Below are 22,277 nucleotides of genomic sequence, written 5' to 3'. Positions count from 1 at the left end.
AACCGTCATCGCCAATTTCCAATTGCAGATGGTGATATAGGGCTGGTAACCGTCTCTGCTACCTTGCAAAGGTGAATGAATGCTTCTGTGTAGCACTGCAGTACCACGTCTGCCAGAAGCATCCAGTACACATATGGTGACAGTGATAAAAGGCTAAAAGGGCTCCATGGTTGCCATGCTATGGCAACCAGCCAGGGCAATCCAGGGAAAAAGGGTGCAAAATGATTGTCTGCCATTGCTTTCACGGAGGAAGGATTGAGTGACGACATTTACCCAGAATCACCTGCAACACTGTTTTTGCCCCATCATGCATTGGGATCTCAACCCAGAGTTCCAATGGGCGGAGAAGACTGCAGGAACTATGGGATAGCTACTCACAGTCCAACGCTCCGGAAATCGACACTAGCCGCGTGCACTCGACTTCATACAATGTTTTAAAAAAACGATTTCTGTAAAATCGGAATAATCCTGTAGCGTAGACATACCCTCAGAGGCCGCTGGCACGGAGCCTCTTCGGTGCTGAGAGGGCAGCCCGGGAAGGCCTTGACAGCTCTGCAGAGAGCGGTGGTTGTGTTGGATACACGCTCTTGCCAAAAATAAAGAGAAAGACCCTGTATTGCCAGAGGGTTAGAGAATGATTCATGTTAAAAGCAAAAACCTCATTATAAAGTAAGGAGTACCGCCTCCGTGCATGAGGGAAATAGCCATGCATGTTTTGCTCTGTATTTATGAGGGCTCCTCCTCCACAGCCTGTCTTTTTGGAGCATTATAAAATAGGCTCAGAAGGGTTTGAGTTTTATCGGTAAATGTCTGTAAACATCTATTTCACCAGACACACACAACCCTACGAAAAAATATCATACTAAACTGAAACGTTAAAGATAGGCAGAGAAAAATGCTGCTTGAGAACTTTCATTACAATTAAATCCTGCCCGCCACCCACTATAGATTCCCACAATTGTGAAAATTTAAATAGATCAAACATTTTAAAATGTTTATGAAGATGGATATCCATCAAAATCATGAAAAAAAAAATCCATCATGCCTAATTATAAGCTCACCTGAGTTGCCTGGGAGATAGCAAGCAGGCATCCACATTGCAGCAGGGGAGATTCTTTAGAAAGCCTTAACATCCCCATCAACAACAAAGAGAGACATTCTCTTATTCCAAAACAGTGAGAGATGCTGAGTTCATTAGCCTTTCCATTGGATAAAGCTGCATTTTCAAAACAGGGCAACATCCAGGCAGTGAAGCAATTGTCTAGCTAATATGCTGCCATTCTATCAGACAACCAGTCAAATCAATAATTAAGCCCTATCGATGCACCTGCAGGCTCAAAGCAACATCTGACAGATTAGAATAGCTCATGAAAATCAGCTCTACCCCACACCAAATGGGACTCTGGAAGAGATCCTGTCAGATTTTACTCCTATTCTCACCTACCAGCCTCTGAATGCAGCCTGCTGGAGTCCTAGGCTACTTTCAAATCCTATCACTTCTCTTTGAGCGCTAGTCTTAATTAAATATATGTATAAATATCTCCTGTCTGTGTGTTCCATTCTATGCATCTGAAGAAGTGAGCTGTAGCCCACAAAAGCTTATGCTGAAATGAATGTGTTAGTCTCTAAGGTGCCACCAGTACTCCTGTTCTTTTTGTGGATACAGACTAACACGGCTGCTACTCTGAAACCGGTCTTAATTAAAATGATCAAGTCCGGCTCCCTGAACCTCACGCTCCAGCATTTTTCCCAAATTTGGCTACAGCATCCGTCCTTCTCTGCTCCATCTTCCTGCATCCTCCAAAGGCTTCCCACGGGAGATTGAGAACGCTGCCTGCTTGGTTTTACACGGACAGGCTGTGACTAACAGCAGTATCAATCTGAGGAAGTGGGTATTCACCCACGAAAGCTCATGCTCCAAAACGTCTGTTAGTCTATAAGGTGCCACAGGATTCTTTGCTGCTTTTACAGATCCAGACTAACATGGCTACCCTCTGATACTTAGCAGTATCAATAGTGCTTGTGCACAGCATGAGGGGCTTGCAGCTAGCAGCTCTCCCTGATGTCATTTGGGGGTCCTTACTGACTGTATCCTCCGCAGTGCAGCTCATCAGTTGTAATGAGTTGTTCCACGGCCCAGTTTTTATGCACAGGGAGAAAAGCGTTACCAAGCAGTGACAAGATTCCCATTTCCACTGCTCCTGCCTTTTCCTTTCAAGACACTTAGGATTTCATTGGGGGTTAGCTCCCTCCCACCGACTGCTGGTCTTTTGAAAACCTCCCTCTGCACTGCACTCAACTTTCTGGACAAGGACAGGTTTATTTGTAGGCTGGGGAACGAGAGAGAAGCGATCAAAGAGAAATCTCATCACGTGGTGGTACAGGACAATGCCATTGAAGTTCTAGTAAAGCAGCATTTTAAAATGCTGGGTATTGTCATTTACTTTGTACATACCTAGCACAAGGCCCTGGCCTGACTGAGGCTGGCAGGTGCCACTGCAATATAAATGTTAACACCCCAACAGCAAGTACGGACAGCGACTCCACCCTCAAGAGTTACACAACAGGGTGTAAATAAGGGATGAACGCCAAGAAAAACTTCCCAACGCCACCGATCCAAGGAAGCAGCTGAAGATCCAGCAGCTGAGCAGAGTTGCCAACTCTTGTTATTTTGGGGGTATTTCCAAAAGCTCCAAGTGCTGAAATCAAGAGATCTCAAGGACTGTCTTTTTCTTGTTTTTGTCAGTTCCTAGCACCACACAACAAATATACGCTGTAGCTCAAGAGAGGTCACTGGACTGGGCCTCAGGAGACCTGGCTCTGTGACTGGCCTGTTGGGTAACCTTGGGCAAGGCACTTTCCTCTCTGTGCCTCAGTTTGCTCACCTATAAAATGGGGGTAATGATACCTCCTCTGTAAATGAAAATCACTAGAGAGCCAGGGATGATTCTTTCATGGTAGCAGAGAAAAACTTAGACACATTAAGCGAGTGTAACCTAAAGCCTCAGAAACCAGACAGCAGATCAAAAAAACGTGACTTTCCTTTTTATAAAGCGGTCACGAATTTTAGGCCAATCTCATGATTATGTTCGTAGAATCATAGGACTGTAAGGGAGCTCGAGAAGTCATCCAGTCCAGTCCTCTGCACTCATGGCAGGACTAAGTATTATCTAGACCATTCCTGACCAGTGTTTGTCCAACCTGCTCTTAAAAATCTCCAGTGACGGAGATTCCACAACCTACCTAGGCAATTTATTCCAGTACTTAACCACCGTTAGAAAGTTTTTCCTAATGTCCAGTCAAAACCTCCCCTGCTGAAATTTAAGCCCATTGCTTCTTGTCCTAGCCTCAGAGGTTAAGAACAACAATTCTTCTCCCTCCTCCTTGTAACAACCTTTTATGTACTTGAAAACTGTTATGTCCCTTCTCAGTCTTCTCTTCCAGACTAAACAAACCCAACTTTTTCAATCTTCCCTCATAGGTCATGTTTTCTAGACCCTTAAATCATTTTTTTTGCTCTTCCCTGGACTCTCTCCAATTTGTCCACATCCTTCCTGAAATGTGGTGCCCAGAACTGGACACAATACTCCAGCTGAGGCTTAATCAGCACGGAGTAGAGCGGAAGAATTTCTTCTCGTGTCTGCTACTACATCCCAGAACGTTTGCTTTTTTTGCAACAGTGTTACATTGTTGACTCATATTTAGCTTGTGGTCCGCTATGACCCCCAGATCCCTTACATGTTGGTAACACTGGAGTCATTAAAACCTGGAGCAGACCAGACACTTGAGAACTCTAAAGAGCGCAACCTTGCCCCACCCTTGGGGGGGATGAAGCCCTCCAGAGATTTTCTAACCTCTGAACATTAGAATTTGCGATGAACTTTAGACAGCGGGTGTCCGTAAGCTCAATGTTCCACACTCGCGAAGGCATTCACGTGCTAGATTCTGAGCCCTTTGCTGCCCCTACAGGCTGGCGGACCTTCACACTGAGCAAGGAAACCCTAGAATTAGTAGGTGTGCTTCCCCAGGAACAGCAAAGGAAAGACAATGTCAGGCCCAGGATCTTCTCTGTGATCAGCAGTTACACCTCCTTGTGACCTCACGGCAAACAAAAGGCAAAATAAAAAATAAAAGATTTCACCGACAACAAGCCACAACTTTTATTTATTGATAGAAATAGTACAAATGTTAAATTTAGCTGCATTTTACTCTTCTCTGAAAAACCAAAAGGTTCCTCTCTTCTGATGGCTACATCGTCAATTCCTGGAGGGGGAGGGGGAGGGGGAGAGAGAGAGAGAGATTGATTAGAAACTATCCCTGGGGGTAAGTCTGAAATTCCCTGGAGACTTCACTAAGCTCTGCACACCACCCCCCTCCAGCATGCTGATGCAGAAGCAAGGGAACAATGTGAGCTTCAGACTGTTTATCTACCAAGCGGGGCCAAGTGGCCTTGGGGAAGGCTGTTATGGCTACTCTGAGGGCAGAGAGCTGTGCAATATCCTGCTTGGATACACGCAGGGGGGCAGGGAGGACAAAGGCAGGGGGACGCCTACCCCCCAAATAATTATTTACATCACAACACAGACCCAAGCGGATTTTGTACCATCGGATCTGTTATTTCCCCCCATTCCCAATGGCAACGTTGGTGCAGACAATGAAAACTGCCAGAACGATGAAGAACAGGCGGGTTGAGACAGGAAGAGAGGAGGGGGTAAGCAGGGACATGCCCTCATGGTAACTGATCAGTAAGCGCCTCACACCCGTCAGTGGTGAAACGAGCGTGCCCTGTTCTCCCCATCCAGGGAGGAGTCACTCTAAACTGTAACGTCTACTCCCCAGGTTTTGGGTTTGCTCGACTGGCTGGGAACTTGGCTTGGGGGGCCACTCACCATAATAGCATTTACAATATCGTTACTGTTGTTCTTCAGGGCCCGGACAGCCTTCGCCCGGGACACATTCGCCTGGGACATGACCAGCTCGATGTCCTTCACCTCAACGCCGGTCTCGTCAACCTAAGCGAGAAAAGACCAGGACTGTCTCCCAGCTGGTGGCACGGACCTCTCTGTGCCGTGCAGGTACAGACGGTCCCAGCCCACTGGGGGGAGCCACAATTCAACCCAAGCAGTAGCAGCAGTCATGATCTGATTTCACTGCTTGCAGACTGGGGAAATGCCTGCTTCATGGAAGCACAGAAATTACCAGGCTGGATCAGACCCAATCTCGCCTGTTATCCTGTCTCCTGACAGTGGCCAGCACCAGCTGCTTCAAAAGGAATGTGCAAGCAGCGTCGCAGTAGGGGATTCTGGGATGGCCAGAGCTCAGGGTAAGTTTCTTCTTTCTACCATTAGGGCAGGGAGGCAGTGGAAGGGACAGGGAATCCCCAGGTACCTTGTCTCAGCGTATCCAGCATGTGTTATAGGGGCAAATGGGCTCAGATGCCAGGAAGGTGAGTGCAACGGGGAGATATCACAATCCATACAGCAGCAGGAGCCCAGTAACGCTAGTAATCTGTGCTGGTGAGAAGTGCCTGTTCCGGAGCGGGGAAGGACAGTAAATGTCCAGGCCTGCTCTCTGCCTGGCTTCCCAAAGAGAGGACCAGTCGGTATGATGGTTTGCGTGAGGCAGGCATCTGTCCCTCTAGGAAATGGGCTGGGAACCCACCCCCGACCAGCTTCACACAGGGGTCCTGGACACCTGCCAGATGCAGACACTAGGGTGGGGAGCTAGCATGTTCCATTAACCACACGTGCACATTAATACAGTGGGTCCTTTCATCTGAACTGCACTGGCTGTGAACTTCTGTTTCAGACCCCAAACATGACTGGGCCCCGGAGACCACATACCTCCTCTTCTTCGCTCTCCTCCTGTACGGTCGGAGTCTGTGTGTTTTCCTGAATGTTTGAGACGGCTTCTCCTTGCACTTTGAATTTCTCAGCAGCTGCCAGCTGTGCCTGCTGGGACAGATCTTCGATCTGGGGGTTGGGAGAAGCACAGAGCACAGTGAGATGCTGGCGAACAGGCTGCAATTTGAAACTGACCCCAAAGAGAAGCCAGGACTTCAGAATGGAGATTCAGACATCCAAGGCCTTTTGAGTCAGCCACAGCGCAAGCACAGTGGAGATGAGAAAACCAGCCCGCAGAGAGGGTTCAGAGCCCACTCACATCCCACCAGACACACACACAGCAGCAGGGAAACTCATGTAAGCACACTTCTGTCTGAAGAGAGATGCCACAGAACTGCAAACCCCGAGGTCTGACTGGGCCACCACGCTGCTGTGAACACAGACTGAAGGAGCGGTCAGATGTTCACCTGCCCACCACAAGCGGGCTCAGCTCACCTTTGCCTCGCCAAAGACGATGTAGGTGTCTGATGCGGGGCTTTTGTACACGTCTGGCTTCGTGATGACGAAGAGGATGTTCTTGGATTTCCGGATGGTAACTCGGGTTACACCTGTGACCTGGCGAAGGCCCAGTTTGGACATTGCCTTAAAAGCAAAGGAGAAGGGAAGAGAAATAGTTCATTGAGACAGTCTAGGCCAGGGTGTAACTAGCTCATCGGCTCAGGACATCAGGATCCCACAGAGAAACCTCTGACATTTCTGCGGCCGAGACACCTTCAAAGCCTTGTAGACAGAGGCAGAATGGAGGCAGCGTTCATTCCCAGCTCTGCCACCGCCTTGCTGGGTGACCTGAGGTCACCTCTCTGTTTCCATTTCTCCTCTGGAATGGGCACACCTCCTCAGCTGGGGGTCACCAGGGCTGGCCTCTGAGGTCACCGGATGAGAAAGGCGTCACACAAGTGCTCCTAGGTTCCGTGCCAGCCTTGCCAGCACAGGAGGCCTTGCTCTAGACAAGCAGAACAATGCTGGGCATGACAGGATTAAATCGAAGGGGCCCAGCGGATATAAGCCCCAATGCACTGAGATCTTGGCAGAGCTACTCCTCTTCCCAGCAGGGCTGGCTGACACCCTAAGGGAGGGCGAGGAATTGGGCCCACTGCCATCTTCTCTTACCTTTCGTGCTTTCTTTTCACTCCGGCTCTGTTTTGCTTTGCTAACTGGTTCTTCATCTATTTCAGCTGCTGCTGCAAGCTGCAGGGACAGAAAACAAGTGGGACCTTAGGAAATCCTGGGGAAGAGGCCCAAGGAACCAACAGCAGGGGGAGCAGCTGAGATGGTCTCTCAGAAACTGCTGCTCTGCCATGCTGGGGAGCCGAGTTCAGGACACAGCCTGCATCACATGCACCGAGAGCAGCATAGGGAGGGAGGAACAGAACTGCTATGCTTGCAGGCATGACTCTCCAGTGGCCAGCATTCACAGCGCTGTGAGCCAGCTGAGACAGGATCTACAAAGACTGGGAGGGATGCGTCTGGGTGGATTAAAGAATGGGGATTTCCCAAGGGCCCTCCCCCTAATCTGTGAGCACAGTGAGAGATGCATGTTCACGTCCACCTCAAGTGACTGCTTGGGCTCACTCAATTCACAGATCACAGCCCTACACAGCGCGAAGATGAAAGGGCCTCGCTCACTTCCAGAAGCCAGGGATCCTGCAACTCAGCCTCACCGCACGCGCTCAGCTGTGGGGAGCAGACCCCTCACCTGTGCCTGCTGTGTGGTGGCCTGTGTAGAGTCTTGTTCTTCGAGTTCTGGCACCGATTCGTCACTGTCGGATTCTGTGCCGGACCCTATGGAAACAAACGTGCGACAAACGACATTTTCCAGCGTGGGCCCCTGTGGGAAGTAGCAGGCAAGTCTGCAGGAAACAGAAGGGGCCAAGGAAGCTGCCCTGTTCCGGCAGAGTCTTGCCATGGGGTTGTTTAGGGTCTCGTTATACCAAAGAGTTGACACTGCTTCATCACCCCAGTTCACACCGAAATGAACTTCAAGCCAATAAACTTATGCAAGACCTGGTAGAGGAGCAGTTCTCCCCTCACTGATCCCTCCTGGGTAATAAAGGACCAGGCACATCCAAGGAGGACAACGCAGACTAGTAGCACAAAATGCACTGGAAATCCAGTGCTCTGAAACGGTGGGGGAAAACCCTTGTGCAGCAGCAGACAGAAGCCTAGCAGTCAGGCTGGCTTGGGCCAGACCGCATGACTGCCTGCTCCTTACCCTCCTGCTCCCTCTGACAACTAGACTGGGGCGGATCAGAACCTGGTATCTATGAGGCCATTGGTTTACAGACCCTGCCTACACAGCTGCCACTGGATTTTGGCTAGGGAAGGGAGTGTGAACTAGAGAACGAGGGGGATGGTTGGTATTCTGTCCCGTCTAGAAGCTGAGAAACAGGAAGGAGCGTAAGGTACTCCCCCAGGCGAAGTGGGGAAGCATCTGCACCTAATTAGAGGGCTGAGCGAGGGCACTGGGCACCTCCCCATCTCCTTTAAAATCAGCGGGAGTCACTAGTGCTCAGCTCCTTGCAGAATCCAGCTCCAAGCTGGAACCTCTACATTCATCAGCAGTGAAGCGTGTGATAGGCAGGAGCAGATGATAAACAAGTGCAAAGGCAATAGGGTGGCCAGGTGTCCCGATTTTATAGGGACAGTCCTGATATTTGGGGTTTTTTCTTATATAGGCTCCTATTACCCCCCACCTCCTGTCCCGATCTGTCACACTTGCTGTCTGGTCACCCTAAAAAGCAGGTTCGACAGCACCGGGAGAGCGAGTCAGCACCGCAGAACTCGCATCACCAGGGTCCCAGCTGGGGCGGGGGGGCGACAAAAGCCCTCTTCAGTCTGTTTAGATGACAGCAAAGCGGGGGATTGCAGAAGCTCAGGCTAGAGCAGGGAAACTGGCTACGCTCCCCCCTGAACTGGCAGGGTTATGTTGCATCTTTGCGCAAAGCCAGGCCCACGCAGGGCTCTGTTAAAGGGGATGGCACTACACCAATTAAACCAAGAGCTCTTCACAGGAAGCAGCATCTCTGGATGCATATCTGGGTCACGGCCCGGGTTCTGGTAAGAATCGAAGGATCGCTGGCAGTTCACGCAAGTCTCTGCTGCAGTGGGTGTAGGTACCTCACAAGCCGGGACGTGCTGGAGAACGAAACGTGCCTGACAGCACGGAAGCGAAGAAGCAGAATCTGTCTGTGCCACACTCGACCCCCAGTGCAGACTGGGAGGGGCGAGTCACAACCCTCCTCTCCTGTGCTCACAGCCAGTTCAGAAATGAAGACCAGCCAGGGCACCAACCCAGCCCCATTTGTGATTTCCACGTGCCCCAGTCTCACTGGGAGTGGAGAGAAGGCTCGGTAACTAGACAGACCCACCAACCACTCACTCCCTGACCCTTGGGCCCTGCACTAAATGCTGCGTGCAGCTTGGTTAGAGTGTGTATCGGGCATGCCACCACCACCAATGACATACGGCAACTCTCCCGTGGCCTAGAAGTGGGGGCAGATAGGTCAACTGACCACACAAGCGCTAAGAACTATCACAGGCCATTGAGACACATTTTAACACCAAACTTGCTTCCAGGGAAGTAAAAGGATAACCACAGGTGACCCAGCCGGGATGCTAAAGCCAAGCAGAACTGTGAGCATCTGCCCAACACAGGCAGCCCGAAGTGACCACGATTAACCCTGGCTCCTCTGGAGATCTCTAAGCTAACCTAGATCCCCACATGGTTGCTGTGAAACAGAGAATTAGAAGAAGAATGGATTAAACACACAGCAGGCACTGGAGAAACATCCATGTGGGAGGCTCCGAATGGCCTTTCAAGCCCTATGCAGTTCTGGTGACGCTGGTCCAGACGCAACAGAGTTCAAACCACACCCCCTGCAAGCCAGCCCCATGCTCAGTGCGTCCCCCAGACCCCTCCATTAGTGACGTGAACTGCACTCGAACAAACGGCAGAAGCTGGTGCCCAACACAAGAGCAGGCTGCGGGCTGTGACCTGCCCGATACTGGGACGCCACGTACAAGAGGCTTTACCCCAGCCAGGATCTGTCAGTGCTCACCATGGCTCAGCACAGGGTTATTCTGGCTTCACTACATAGCATGACACATCACTTCTAAAGGCTACGTTTCTAGGCTAACAAACCAAGCCGAAGTGTATGTGTATGTGTGTGTGGGGGGGGACTGAGGCCCGACAGGTCCTACGAGGTTAGTACTCGGTGGGCAGCCGCTGACACTCCATGCACACAGCAAACCGAGGCCGCAAATACCCTTGTCATTCTTCAGCACGGGTTGCTTGGCTGGAGGAAGAGGAGCTGGGGCCTCAGCAGGGGCCACAGCGGGTCTGGGAGAGGAGAGATCCACCAGGATCGGCTGCAAAGGCAGTTCCCCGGCAGGCCCCTCGGGAGGGATGAGAGGCGGCAGTTCGTCGTCATCGATGGTAGCAGCACAGACGGGGGCAGGGGGTCTAGCTGGTGCTTCGGGCGCAGGATCAGGTGAGGAGGAAGGCGGGGATGGTTTAGGAAGCCCGGCATGGGGGGTTAGCTCTTCAGCGGGGGAAGTGGGCAGAGGCACAGGGGCTTGGCTACTCGCTGGAGTAAGGGGAGTGGCAGGGAGGTCAGTGGAAGCAACTGGCGAGGAAGCTGGTTTCTGGGGAGCAAGGAGCAGCTCAGGGGAGGAGGCGGGAGCAGAGCCAGGGGCAGAAGCCTCAGTTGCTGCCTTTGGGACAGGGGGAGAGCCAGGGGTCACCAGAACTGGGGAAGTGGGAGAGGCTGGGGCCACAGGGGGAGAAACAGGGGTCACAGGAGAAACTGCAACCTCAGGAGGGGTGACAGGAGCTGGTGGAGATGCTGGTGTCACGCTGGGAGAAACAGGAGCCACCAAGGGATGGAGAGGGGCTGGTGTAGGAGCCATAGGGGAAGGGTGAGGGGTTGGGGGAGAGGCTGGGATCACAGGAGGAATGCAGGAGGCTGGGGCAGGAGCAAGACCCACAGGCGAGGCTGGGGCCTTTGGTGGAAGACCAGGAGTTTTAGGGGAAGTGGAGGGGATTGGGGCAGAGGCAGGAGGAGCAGTAGAAGCTGAGGTCATAGCAGAAAGGAGAGGGGTTGGGGGAGAGGGAGGGGTCTCAGAGGGCATGGAAAAGACTGGGGCAGAAGCAGGACCCACAGGAGAGGCCGGCGGCTTTGGTAGAGAGGCAGGGGTCTCAGAGGGAGTGGAAGGGGCTTGGGCAGGAGCTGTAGGCGAGGCTGGGGTCTTTCGGGGAGGGAGAGGGGCTGGGGGAGAGGCAAGGACCTCAGGGGCTGTGGAGGGGACTGGGGTGTTTGGGGGAAGTAAGAGAGTTGTGGGGGAGGCAGTAGTCTTTGGGGAAGGGAGAGGGGCTGGAGGAGAGGCAGGGGTCTCAAAGGGCATGGAAGGGCCTGGGACAGGAGCTGTAGGAGAGGCTGGGGTCTTTGGGGGAAGGAGAGGGGCTGGGGGAGAGGCAAGGACCTCAGGGGCTGTGGAGGGGACTGGGGTGTTTGGGGGAAGTAAGAGAGTTGTGGGGGAGGCAGTGGTCTTTGGGGGAGGGAGGGGGGGTGGGGGGAAGGCAGGGGTCTCGGGGGGCATGGAGGGGGCTGGGACAGGAGCTGTAGGAGAAGCTGGGGTCTTTGGGGGAGGGAGAGGGGCTGGGGGAGAGGCAGGGACCTCAGGGGCTGTGGAGGGGTCTGGGGTCTTTGGGGGAAGTAGGAGAGTTGTGGAGGAGGCAGTGGTCTTTGGGGGAGGAAGGGGGGTTGGGGAGAAGGCAGGGGTCTCGGGGGGCATGGAGGGGGCTGGGATAGGAGCTGTAGGAGAAGCTGGGGTCTTGGGGGGAGGGAGGGGGGTTGGGGAAGAGGCAGGGGTTTCAGGGGGCATGGAGGGGGCTGGGACAGGAGTTGTAGGAGAGGCTGGGGTCTTTGGGGGAGAGGCGGGGGGCATGGAGGGGGCTGGGACAGGACCTGTAGGAGAGGCTGGGGTCTTTGGGAGAGGGGTTGGGGGAGAGGCAGGGGTCTCGGGAGCTGTGCAGGGGTCTGGGGTGTTTGGGGGAAGTAGGAGAGTTGTGGGGGAGGCAGTGGTCTTTGGGGGAGGGAGGGGGGTTGGGGAAGAGGCGGGGGGCATGGAGGGGGCTGGGACAGGAGTTGTAGGAGAGGCTGGGGTGTTTGGGGGATAGAGAGGGGCTGGGGGAGAGGCAGGGGGCATGGAAGGGGCTGGGACAGGAGTTGTAGGAGAGGCTGGGGTGTTTGGGGGATAGAGAGGGGCTGGGGGAGAGGCAGGGGGCATGGAAGGGGCTGGGACAGGAGCTGTAGGAGAAGCTGGGGTCTTTGCGGGAGGGAGAGGGGCTGGGGGAGAGGCAGGGGTCTCGGGGGGTGTGGAGGGGCCTGGGGTCTTTGGGGGAGGGAGAGGGGCTGTGGGAGGGGCAGAGGTCTCCAAGGGAGTGAAGGGGGCTGGGGCAGGAGACACAGGAAAAGCTGGGCAAGAGGTTGGGGCCAGAGGGGCAGCAGCAGAGACCACTGGAGAAGCCGAGGCCCCAGCGGATGTGAGAGGGGCTGGGGGAGCAACAGTGACTACAGGAGGAACAAGAGGGGCTGGGGAAGTAAGTTGGGTCACAGGGGTAGCAGCAGCCAGAGCTGATGTCACAGGGGGAGAAACAGGAGCCAGAGGGGCAAGGGGGGCAGAGGCAGCAGCCACAAGGGGGGTGGCTGAGACTGCAGGAGGAACAAGAGGGCCTGGGGCTGCAGGAGCCACCAGAACAGGGGCCACAGGAGGAACGGGGGGGGTCAGTGGAGAAACAGGAGCTGTCAAAACTGGGCATCTAGAAGAGGCTGGTGCCGCCAGGGGGGCAAGAAGGGTGGTGACAGGGGCCAGGGAAGAGCTTGGGTTAGCAGAGGGAGATGCCAGTGCTGGGCCCGCAGGAGTAACCGGGGAAGCAGCAGGTCTGGGAGAGCCTGGAGTGACAGAATCGGCTGGGTCTGCAGGGGGGACAGGGGGAGGAGGGCTGGGCACTGAGATGCCAAGAGCTCCAGCTGGGAGCTTTAAGGGAGCGGAAAAGGTAGGAGGCATCAGAGCTGGGACCACAGGTGGGGAGGCAGGGGCTGCAGGAGAGGTTGGGGAGTGGGGCTGCTCTAGTGACACAGCCAGGCCTGTGGGGGCACTTGGAGAGGAGGGCTGGGCAGGGTTAGCGGCAGGAGCTGGAGTTAGTGCCGGGGAAGGAGCAGCATGAAGGGATGGAGAGAGAGAAACAAAGTGAACCAATGAGAACAGAAAACCAAGGGAGCAAGGAGAGAAAGGTGAGTTATCCAACGCGACCCGACGTGGGCTGCAGTTCAGTTACCTGGGCAGAGGGGCGGCCCCAGGTGATGGCCCTTTAACACCACATCCCTTGCGGCTTCCAAAAAGCTCTCCACACACGATAGATGCCTCCCCCTCTCCCCAGAGGGAGACCGATCAATGTATTTTCACACACAAACCAGGACGCTGTGTGGGTTTCTAGATGCTACATACAAGTGCCTGACAAGCCAGGTGGAGTGGTCGATGTCTGGTTGGTTCGGAGTTTGCCTGGCTCTGGAAATCCCCCTCTGGCTTTGGTGGAGGATGCTGTCCCAGCAGACTGGTACAAGCATTCAATTTTTCTCCCAAAGGGATTCTGGGAGCATGGGGGAAGTTACACACCCCTGTGTTTCACACAGTCCAATTCAAAGCTTGACTCCCTCAGCTAACACGGAGGTGTGGTCTGCAGAGCGACAGGCCCGGGCATGCAGGGCGGCTCCCCCAGGATCCAAAGAGGGCAGGATCACGGGCCGGCCTTCGTGGTCTCTGTGGGCTGCACCTGCATATTAAAGAGGAGCCTGGCTCCTTTTTAGGTGGGTTAGGTTAGGCCCTGGCACTTGGGATGCCAGAGAACGGGAAGGAAACATCCCAAGTTGCCACACAGCTCCTGAATGTTGCGGTTTCATCGTCCCAACACACCAGGCTCTCTCATGCATTCTTTATCCGAGGAAGGCTTTACAACCATGCAATTCAAGGCCTCGTGTGCTCCTGGAATGCAGGTTTTCTTTTACACGTAAGTGAACTGAGGCACGCAGCAGTGACATGGGAGAAGAACCCAGGAGTCCTAGCTCCCAGGCTCCTGCTCTTGCACTGCACTCTTCGCTAAACGGTTTTGTTAATGGACTACCCAGCACAGCAAACATTGTTATGAGACGCACAGGGGACAGGACATGAGTTCAGAATACCTGACATTTGAACAGGAGGCTCAGAAACAGCGGCTGCAGGCGCTGCAGGAGCACCGGCAGGAGGGGCAGGGACAGCAGGAGCTAAACAAGCAAGAGTGAAAGGTTACTACCGACAAGTCCTTCCAATCAGGAGCTGCTGCAAGCAAGAAGGTCCTGCTCCATTTCCAAGACAAACCAGGTCCCGCAAGAATGGTGCCGCTCAACTTTCACCTCTGGATACCAGAGTTCAAACCCAGGCTGGGCCGCAACCCAAGCAAGCTAGCGTGGGGAAGATGGATCCAGGACAGCGTGGTCCTGATGATTCTGCTGGTCAGGAGCGAGATGCACTGGACAGCTGCACACCAAAAACAAGCCGCGCCTGCCCACATGATACATAACTCTAGCGAGGGGCATCAGCCTTTCCTTTCTTGAGCACTCGATGCACCCCAAGCCTCCGAGGGACAGCACCCAGCGAGGTCTCTGGAAGAGGCTGGCAGAACAAGTCCGGTGAGACTGAACTAGGGAGAAACCTGCATAGTCTGTATCGAAGGGCAGGGGAAGAGGCCGCATTTGGCAGTGTATGTGAACGAGCTGGTTCTCATGAGCAGCAATCTGCTTAGCAAAAAGCAGCAGGCAGAGGGATCAGGCAAGGAGAAGGGCTGACCTGCTCCAGTTGATATTCCACCATCAGGTACAGTTCCACTGGAGACATTGTGACTCATGTCACCTGGGGCAGCATGCAACCCCAGAACGCCACTAGTTAAACAGAAACAGCAGCGCTGCCTGGGCTGTTACACCAGTTAAACCAGCATTGGCTTCCAGGAGCTAGGAATGGGGTGGGGGGGGGCCTCATGATGAGCAGGAGGGTGGGGAAGAGATGGCCTGTTCCCAGCAGGCCTGAGGCGAGGTCTGCAGGTGTCTGGGATGCAGAGGCTTCTCTGCGTTCTTCTCCTGAACAACTTGAGAACAGAAAGGAAATGCCTTTTGTGAGTCTGAGGCCCGACTCCCATTCCAGAGGGCCAGGTCCTCTCCCAGCAGGGCAGTGCTGACTAATGCAGAATGCAAGGCTTGGCTGCAGCATGAAGGTAACCCTAGCGCTGCACTGAGCAAATAGCTAAGGCTTTCACCGACCCTCCTGCGGGGGCGGGAAGGGGGCAGGAAGAGGCTGTTTCACTGGGATAGACATATAGGAAGCTGCAAACCTACTCACCCTCATAAACCTCGTCACCCCCCTGCTCATGCTAAGAGACTTCCCTCAGCCCTATCTCACTAGCTAAGACGCCAGGCCAAACTCTAAGCTCTTGCCTGAACCAGGTAATAGGGACACCCTATGTGCTGACATTCCGAGAGCTGAGCCCTGATCCAGGTAGGAATGACCAACTCGTTGATGTGTCAGACACTTTGCACAGGTCACTTGACTGCTCACTCTGGCAGATGCCAGATGTCAGCTGCACATGTACAGTCCTGCCTCAGCCTTTCCCAAATCGGGTTTAGTGCTAGTCAGAGACCAGAACCTGTCATCTCTCAGCTGCTGAGAGCCAGAGAGCTAGGCCCAGTTCCGTACTCAGTGCGTATGCTGATGTCTCGAACCAGTACTTACTTGTGGGGTGAGGCCCCTCAAAAAAGCCACCTCCCACCCCCAAGGAAAGAGAGCAGGAGTTGGTTTCCAGCATTAGTGAAATGTACAACACTAAAACATGGCAGATCCCAGAGTGGAGTCTAAAATTGGGAGCCCTGTGGCAAGGGGGAAGAAAGGCCCAGCACATGCCCCCCAGAAGCTACCGGACCAGTTTCTTAAAGGGGAACTACCAAGTCTAACAAAGAGGCGCTAATCTCAGAAAGGTGCTGAGCCGAGCATGAACCAGGCAGCAGGGGGCATTTCCTGTAACTTTCCCTTTGAAAAATTCTTTCCAGTCTCCATGAGGCCTTGTTGATCCTTCCACATTCGCTCAAGATGCCTCAGATATGATCACTCTGGACATCACTGAGACACGACTGCCATGCAACCGCCAGCTCTAATGCCCCCCAGTGTGCTCCAGGGGCATCTCCTGCCAGCCCAGGAGCAGTGGATTTCATTGAGGCCACAAACAATTGGTGACGCTCCTAGTAACTGGGCTGCAGGGGTGGCAAACGAAACCTCATATTGCTGGTCCTCAGGAGTTCAGCACTGCGTTACGCTCTTTCCACAGGCCACTCTAACTCCCGCAGAGATACACTTGGGTGGCAAGAGGTGCGATGAAACCAGCTCAGAGATTAAGTCACACAAACGCATGTAATCGTACATGTTATCAGAGCCCCACCAGGCTTCAGAAGAGTCTGCTCAATGCGGAGCTGGTATTTCTAATGCTCTAGATGAGTCAGAGCCAGACAGGGTAACTCTTTGCGCCACTCCCCACACTCTACCTCCTGTAGTAACTTGAGACCTACCTGAAGGCTCCAGAGCAGCTTCAGCCTGTACAGCCTCAGCCTGGGAACCCTCGCCTGCCACCTCAGGACTCTTGGTGGCAACTGCTCTGGTCTGCTCAGCTGCCAGTGTCACTCCTGTGAGAGCCCAGCTTGCTTCCCCTGGGGTCGGGGGAGGAGTTACTGCAATAGCATCAGCTGGTGAGTACACACCCCCTACTACCAAGACCCACCAACCTTTATATACTCCATGGCGTGGGAAGACACCCAAGAGATGAGAAGCATCAACAGTGGGGAAAATGTGTGAGTTATCCTCGGAGACCCAGAGAAAAACCATGCCCTGGGATGCTGCAGGTCTGTATTTACCCAAGGGCACCAATGGTGCCTGGGAAGTTACCCTGCCATAGGAATCGCAGCTACCCCTCAATGAGGCATTTAAAGAAAACGACAGCATGACAATACTGCAGGCCAAACTGAGCTACCTACTTGACTCATGACCAACAAGCACAACTAATCCATCATGCTGAGACCTGGACTTTAGCCCCATCCACCTCCCCCCAGGTTATTTCCTTTCACAAAACCTTTCCCCCATCATTCATATGGTTTCAATTTTTCTTGTTGTCCTCAAGTCAAACTCACACAGCCCTTGGACAGAATTCACCCCATTTACCAGTCATGCACTGTGTGGCTCCCCACGCCTCAGGCCCATCCTACAGTCATGCAGTGTGCCCCGACCCTCTAGGCAGAAATGTAGCAAACAAGGCCATACTATTCTCTAACCGGATCACGGCACCCAGGAAACCTTCAAGAGAGACAATTGAGAAGCACAACATACAGTGGGTTTGAAAATCATTATTAAATTCATACACACTGCAAAACGCAAACAGGATACTGTTGCTTTTTTTTTTTTTTTAAAGCTGCACCGACTCTCGATTCAACTCCCCCCTCCCTCCCAAGAGTAGTCAGGCGTTCATACAGCACATTCATCAGCGGTGCATCACAATGTGCGGTGAATGCCAAACCCCGCTGTAACTTTCTGGCTGAAGCATCATGTTACTCCCTGTGTCCACTTTTAGCCATTCCATTGGAGAGAATCTGTTATCTAGTCAGTTTCAAGGAGTTAAAAGGAGCCTCTCAGCACCCAGTAAATCTTTGCAGATTTATAGCTACACTGTCCTATGGCTTTAAAATGTTTCTCTCCTCCCCCTGCTGTTTTGGGAGACCTACACATGCAATATGGGAAACGAGTACAGGGGAAAGAGTGAAATTGACTACGTCAAGTGCCCTTACAGATACAAAGAAAACAAGCTGAAAAAAATTAGTATCTCTAATCTGCTTCACTACTTAGGACTTACAGTGTTACTTGTAACAACATTAGGTTACAAATGCCTGATGACATCCCCTGATGGAGGGAATCAGCATGTTACTGAACGTACCAAGTATGCTTTTGCAATTCCACTGTAGGCCATGTAACACAGGGCTGGTTACACTGGGACTACGTTGTTCGTTGTCCGATTCTGAATGTTACCATATATTTAATAACCAGTATCACTGCTGGCATGAAGTGGCTTTTGAGCTGGTTGAGCGAGAAACACCCACACAATCATGTGGTGATGCTGTGGGACAAAACAGTTCTGCCTTGTACGACAGCAGCAGCCAAACAATGTGTGGTTAAGAGAAATGGCACCAAGAGCAATGAAACCAACATCCAGCATTTCACCCCGGGTCAGAGCAGCAGAGACCCACACACTTGTGTTTCACTTAGGAACCACAGCAAATCAGAACACTAGTTAAACGAAAGCAGGTTGGTGTTTTACAATTAGTATTTCTGCACATCACACACTGCCAAAGCCTTGGTTGTACAGCTGGGCAACAGTATCGACTGATCCCTTACTGCCCTTCAAGCATGCTACCACCATTTCGACTCAAAGAGCCCCCTTAACTCATCCATTTGAGCAAGTGAAACCCAGTCAAGTTACCAGCGCTCAACCTTCCTTCGTCAAGGCTTTTAACTAGACTTCCAAAAGCCACCAATGGTCAAAATATTCTTGTTCTCCCTCCCCACAAACTGGCTTCACCTGTTCTTGAAGTTTAGGGTGGATGAGTTTTGGGATCCTTTCAGAAGGTGTATAATAAAGCAAAGCTACACTAACCTGTCTCAGCCTGAGGCTGTGGCAGTTCCTGCTCTGTGGCTGGGACGGTTTCTGTCGCTTCACCAGGCATTTCTGACAGCAAGAAAGAAAAAACAGATGCCACCATTAGTGAAGGATTCAGTTCTTTGGGATTTGAGGAGCTATGAGGAAAAAATCCCATGACATTCACAGTTAATGTCTCTCCCACAAACAGGAAACCCAACTAGATGCGGCTACAAATAAGGAAGTTTCATAAAACTTTTAAAACAAGCAAAAGAGAAGCTGTAATTTTATTTCACCATGAAATTGCAACTAAGTTGTCTTTCCCATTACCAAACCCTTGTATCACAGCATTTCCCATTTCCAGCAAGTAAGTAAACTCGTTATGCATGTCCTCAGAAGCAACAGGTCTGCAATGGTGATCACAGTGACCAAGAACTTAAGATTAAAAATGGAACTGCATATTCATATGGATATCATGAATATCCAGTTATAGTTAATGCCAACACAGGTAATGGAAATGATATGAACTCTTGTGCTTTAGACAAAACCAAATCTATTAGAGATCAAAATGCCAGAGAGAGAGAGAGAGAGATGGGGCTGTTATGTGTCAAATAATCACTCATCTGCCTACTGTAGGGTTCTTGCACCTTCCTCTGAAGTTTCTGCTACCAGCCACACTCAGAGACAGGATACCAGGCTAGATGGATTTGGGGTCTGAAATGCACTGGCAACCCCTATATTCCTGTGAAACTCAGTGGCCTAGATAATAATTCTTGGCCCATATACACAGCACGTTTGACCTGGCCAATAGCTCTTTACAGAGTTCACTCAGCTCTCACAACTCATGAGTTTCAAAGAGGGGTGTCCTTCCCCACTTGAGAGGAAAAATGAAGGGGCAGAAAGTTGAAGCGACTTGTCAGAGGCCACAGGGTGAGCTGGTGGAAATCAAGGATCAAATTCTTCCTGTCCGATGAAGGAAGTACAGGGAGATAGCAGGACCCAGAAGCTTTGGCCAAGGGCACTGGGACAATCCTGTATTGTGAAACGCCCCCCCTGCGACCTTTAGCGCCAGCACCTCTGGCTGTGAGGTCTCCTCAGAAAACCCCACCCATTCAGTACAGCACTGGGGATCTGGTTTATCCACCCCGGCAGGATGAAGGGCTGAGTCAGACCCGGGATGCGAAGTTGTGGGGGCTCCAGACGGTTCGGGGGTTTCAAACTTGAGGCTCAGACCCCCAACCCCACCCTGAAAGCCCAGGATGGCCACACTCCGCAGTCCCAAAGTCATTCTAAGGGGCGGGAACTCGTGACCCACCCCAGAGGCGGACGGGAGCGGGGGAGACATGGACACCCCCATGTGCAAAGGGGAATGACTCACCCTCCCCCCCCTCAGAAAATACCCCCCTCTTGCTCCCCAGTGTCTCCCAACCAGGCGCCCTGCTACCCCCCTACCCGCCAGGTACCGGGGAGGGGCTTCCACTGCCGCGCCCCCCCCCGACACTCAGGAGCCGCAGGGCCCGGTCCCCCCCTCCCCGGGGCGGGGAGGCCTCGCAGCCGGGCAGTAGCTGGGACCCAGGCTCCGCCGATGCGGGGCCCAGGCCCGGCCCCCCTGGCTGCTCCCCCCCCAGGCCGGGGCCCCCCACCCCCAGCACCCCCGGCCGGGCCCGCCGCGGGGCGGATGGCGCCGGATAGACGCGGCGGGACTCACTGTGAGCGGAGCCGGCTTCAAGATGGCGGCGAAAAGAGACTGAGGCGGAGGGGGCGGTGCTTCCGGGAGAGCGAGCGAGAGCTTCCGGGGCAGGGGTCACACAAGGCCCTCTTCCCAGGAGCTCTTCCCCACTCCCCCCCCGCGGGATAGGGAGCTCCAGCATGGGCTGTTCCCTACGCCTCCCTCCTCTTTCCCAGAGCCCCTCCCCCCCGTCAGGGCTGTTCCCTGCGCCTCCCTCCTCTTTCCCAGAGCCCCTTCCGTCAGGGCTGTTCCCTGCGCCTCCCTCCTCTTTCCCAGAGCCCAGTCAGGGCTGTTCCCTGCCCTCCCCCCCAGGGCTAGGGGACTCCCCCCAGTCAAGGCGGTTCCCTGCCTTCCCCCCCAGGGCTAGAGAACATCCCCCCCCCGTCAGGGCTGTTCCTTGCCCCCCTGGGCTAGGGGGCCCCCCCAGTGAGGAGCTGTTCCCCACCCTCCCCCACCAGGGCAAGGGGACCCCCCCTTAGTCACAGGGGCTGCTCCCTGCTTTAAAGGACACCCCCCCATTCTCCTTACCCAGGGGCTATTCCATGTTACTCCCCCATCTCTGTCAGGACCTGGACCCCCAAGTTGGGGGGTCCCAAAGAGCTGCTGTCTGCTCTGCCCCCACCTCCATCCTGGCTGTGGCCAGGATGGGGGTTCAGCTGCTCCCTGAGGAGGAAACTGGGGGTTAGTCTGCTCCCTGGCCCAGTTATCTCCCACCCTGTCCGGGTAACAGATGCAGCTGGGATGGGGGGTTGTGTTTGCGATTAAGGAATGTGGTGTCTCCTTGCCCGATGGAGCAGGTCGGATTTTCCAACGAGTCCAGCGGTTCTCAGCCTCTCCAGCCGACTGTCCCCCTTTCTGGAGCTGGATTTGTCTTGCTTACGGCCAAGTTTCACCTCACTTAAAAACTACTTGCTTACAAATCAGACATAAAAACACAGAAGCATCATAGCCACAGTTACTGAAAAATGGCTTCCTTTCTACCATTTAATTATAAAATAAACCGATTAAAATATAAATACTGTACTAACATTTTAGTGTACAGTATATAGAACTATGTAAAGAAGTCATATGAAATTTTAGTTTGTACTGACTTCGCTAGGGCTTTTTACGTAGCCTGTTGTAGAACTAGGCAAATCTTTAGATGAGTTGATGTACCCCCTGAAAGACCTCTGCGTACCCCTGGTTGAGAACCACTGTTCTAAGAAACCTGCCCTCACTGTCAGATACAAACCCTCTCCTTTCCGTCCCCCCAAAACTGGGCCCTTGCTTACTCCCAGGTTACTTAAATTGTGCAAACACCACTGGAGATGCTCCAACTTTGATTTGAGAGATGTTTACTGCAGTTCAGCTTAAACTTAGTCCTACTCCACTTAAGCGAGAGTCCAGAGGGCTCTAACCTCATTTAAATTCACCCCTTTAGCTAAACCGATGCAAATGACCCTCACACTGAGCTTTCTGACTCGCCCATCCCTCTGAGCCTGGGTCCAGGGCAGGCCAAAAAGGGGAAGCTTTTAACTTAAGCAGCATGTCTGAACTTTTTATTTTCTACTGGTACAAACAATAACCCCTTGCTGTTATCAGTTACTCCCTTTGGGATCTACTATCATTATCCCCATTTTAAAGATGGGAAAACTGAGGTATAGGGAGGTGAAGTGATTTGCCCCACTGAACTGGGAACAGAACCCAGGTCTCCCGATTCCCAGTGTGGCGCTCTATCCACTAGGAAACACCACCCCTCAGATTCCTGTAAGAGGGATGCCCGAGAGTAAAATCATTCTCTCTTCCAATCTGTGCCCAACGCGTGCTAGGGGCTGTACATCTCTGGCCTGTGTTATACAGGGGGTCAGCTGAGATGATCTAACCGGCGTTAACATCTATGGGAAAACAA

At 53.1% G+C, this 22,277-nt stretch overlaps 1 protein-coding gene across 2 annotated transcripts; it reads right to left on the bottom strand.

The window, feature by feature from the left end:
• Positions 1–4,135: 4,135 nt before the first annotated feature.
• NACA (nascent polypeptide associated complex subunit alpha) lies at positions 4,136–20,472 on the bottom strand. Of its 2 annotated transcripts, XM_050925680.1 has the most exons (9): positions 20,369–20,472; positions 18,679–18,750; positions 14,144–14,224; positions 7,600–7,685; positions 7,014–7,091; positions 6,339–6,485; positions 5,844–5,972; positions 4,890–5,012; positions 4,136–4,263 (listed from the first exon to the last, which is right to left on the bottom strand). In XM_050925680.1, exons 2-9 carry the CDS (start codon positions 18,746–18,748, stop codon positions 4,249–4,251), a joined length of 729 nt encoding a protein of 242 aa, XP_050781637.1. In that variant the 5' UTR covers positions 18,749–18,750; positions 20,369–20,472; the 3' UTR covers positions 4,136–4,248. The 2 variants fall into 2 exon arrangements, with proteins under 2 accessions (XP_050781637.1, XP_050781638.1); XM_050925681.1 differs by lacking the exon at positions 14,144–14,224 and having other exon boundaries at positions 20,369–20,471.
• Positions 20,473–22,277: the final 1,805 nt, after the last annotated feature.

This window comes from Gopherus flavomarginatus, chromosome 16, assembly GCF_025201925.1.
Source record: "Gopherus flavomarginatus isolate rGopFla2 chromosome 16, rGopFla2.mat.asm, whole genome shotgun sequence".
Lineage (NCBI taxonomy): Eukaryota > Metazoa > Chordata > Testudines > Testudinidae > Gopherus > Gopherus flavomarginatus.
This window is presented reverse-complemented; position numbering and strand designations above follow the sequence as displayed.

What these genes read in the sequence shown, in the direction of transcription:
- NACA (XM_050925680.1), bottom strand. Translation starts at nt 18,748, where the DNA reads ATGCCTGGTGAAGCGACAGAAACCGTCCCAGCCACAGAGCAGGAACTG. An exon ending in CCACCACACAGCAGGCACAG is followed by an intron (nt 7,092 to 7,599) that starts GTGAGGGGTCTG and finishes CTGTCCCTGCAG; the next exon opens with CTTGCAGCAGCAGCTGAAAT. An exon ending in GTGAAAAGAAAGCACGAAAG is followed by an intron (nt 6,486 to 7,013) that starts GTAAGAGAAGAT and finishes TTTGCTTTTAAG; the next exon opens with GCAATGTCCAAACTGGGCCT.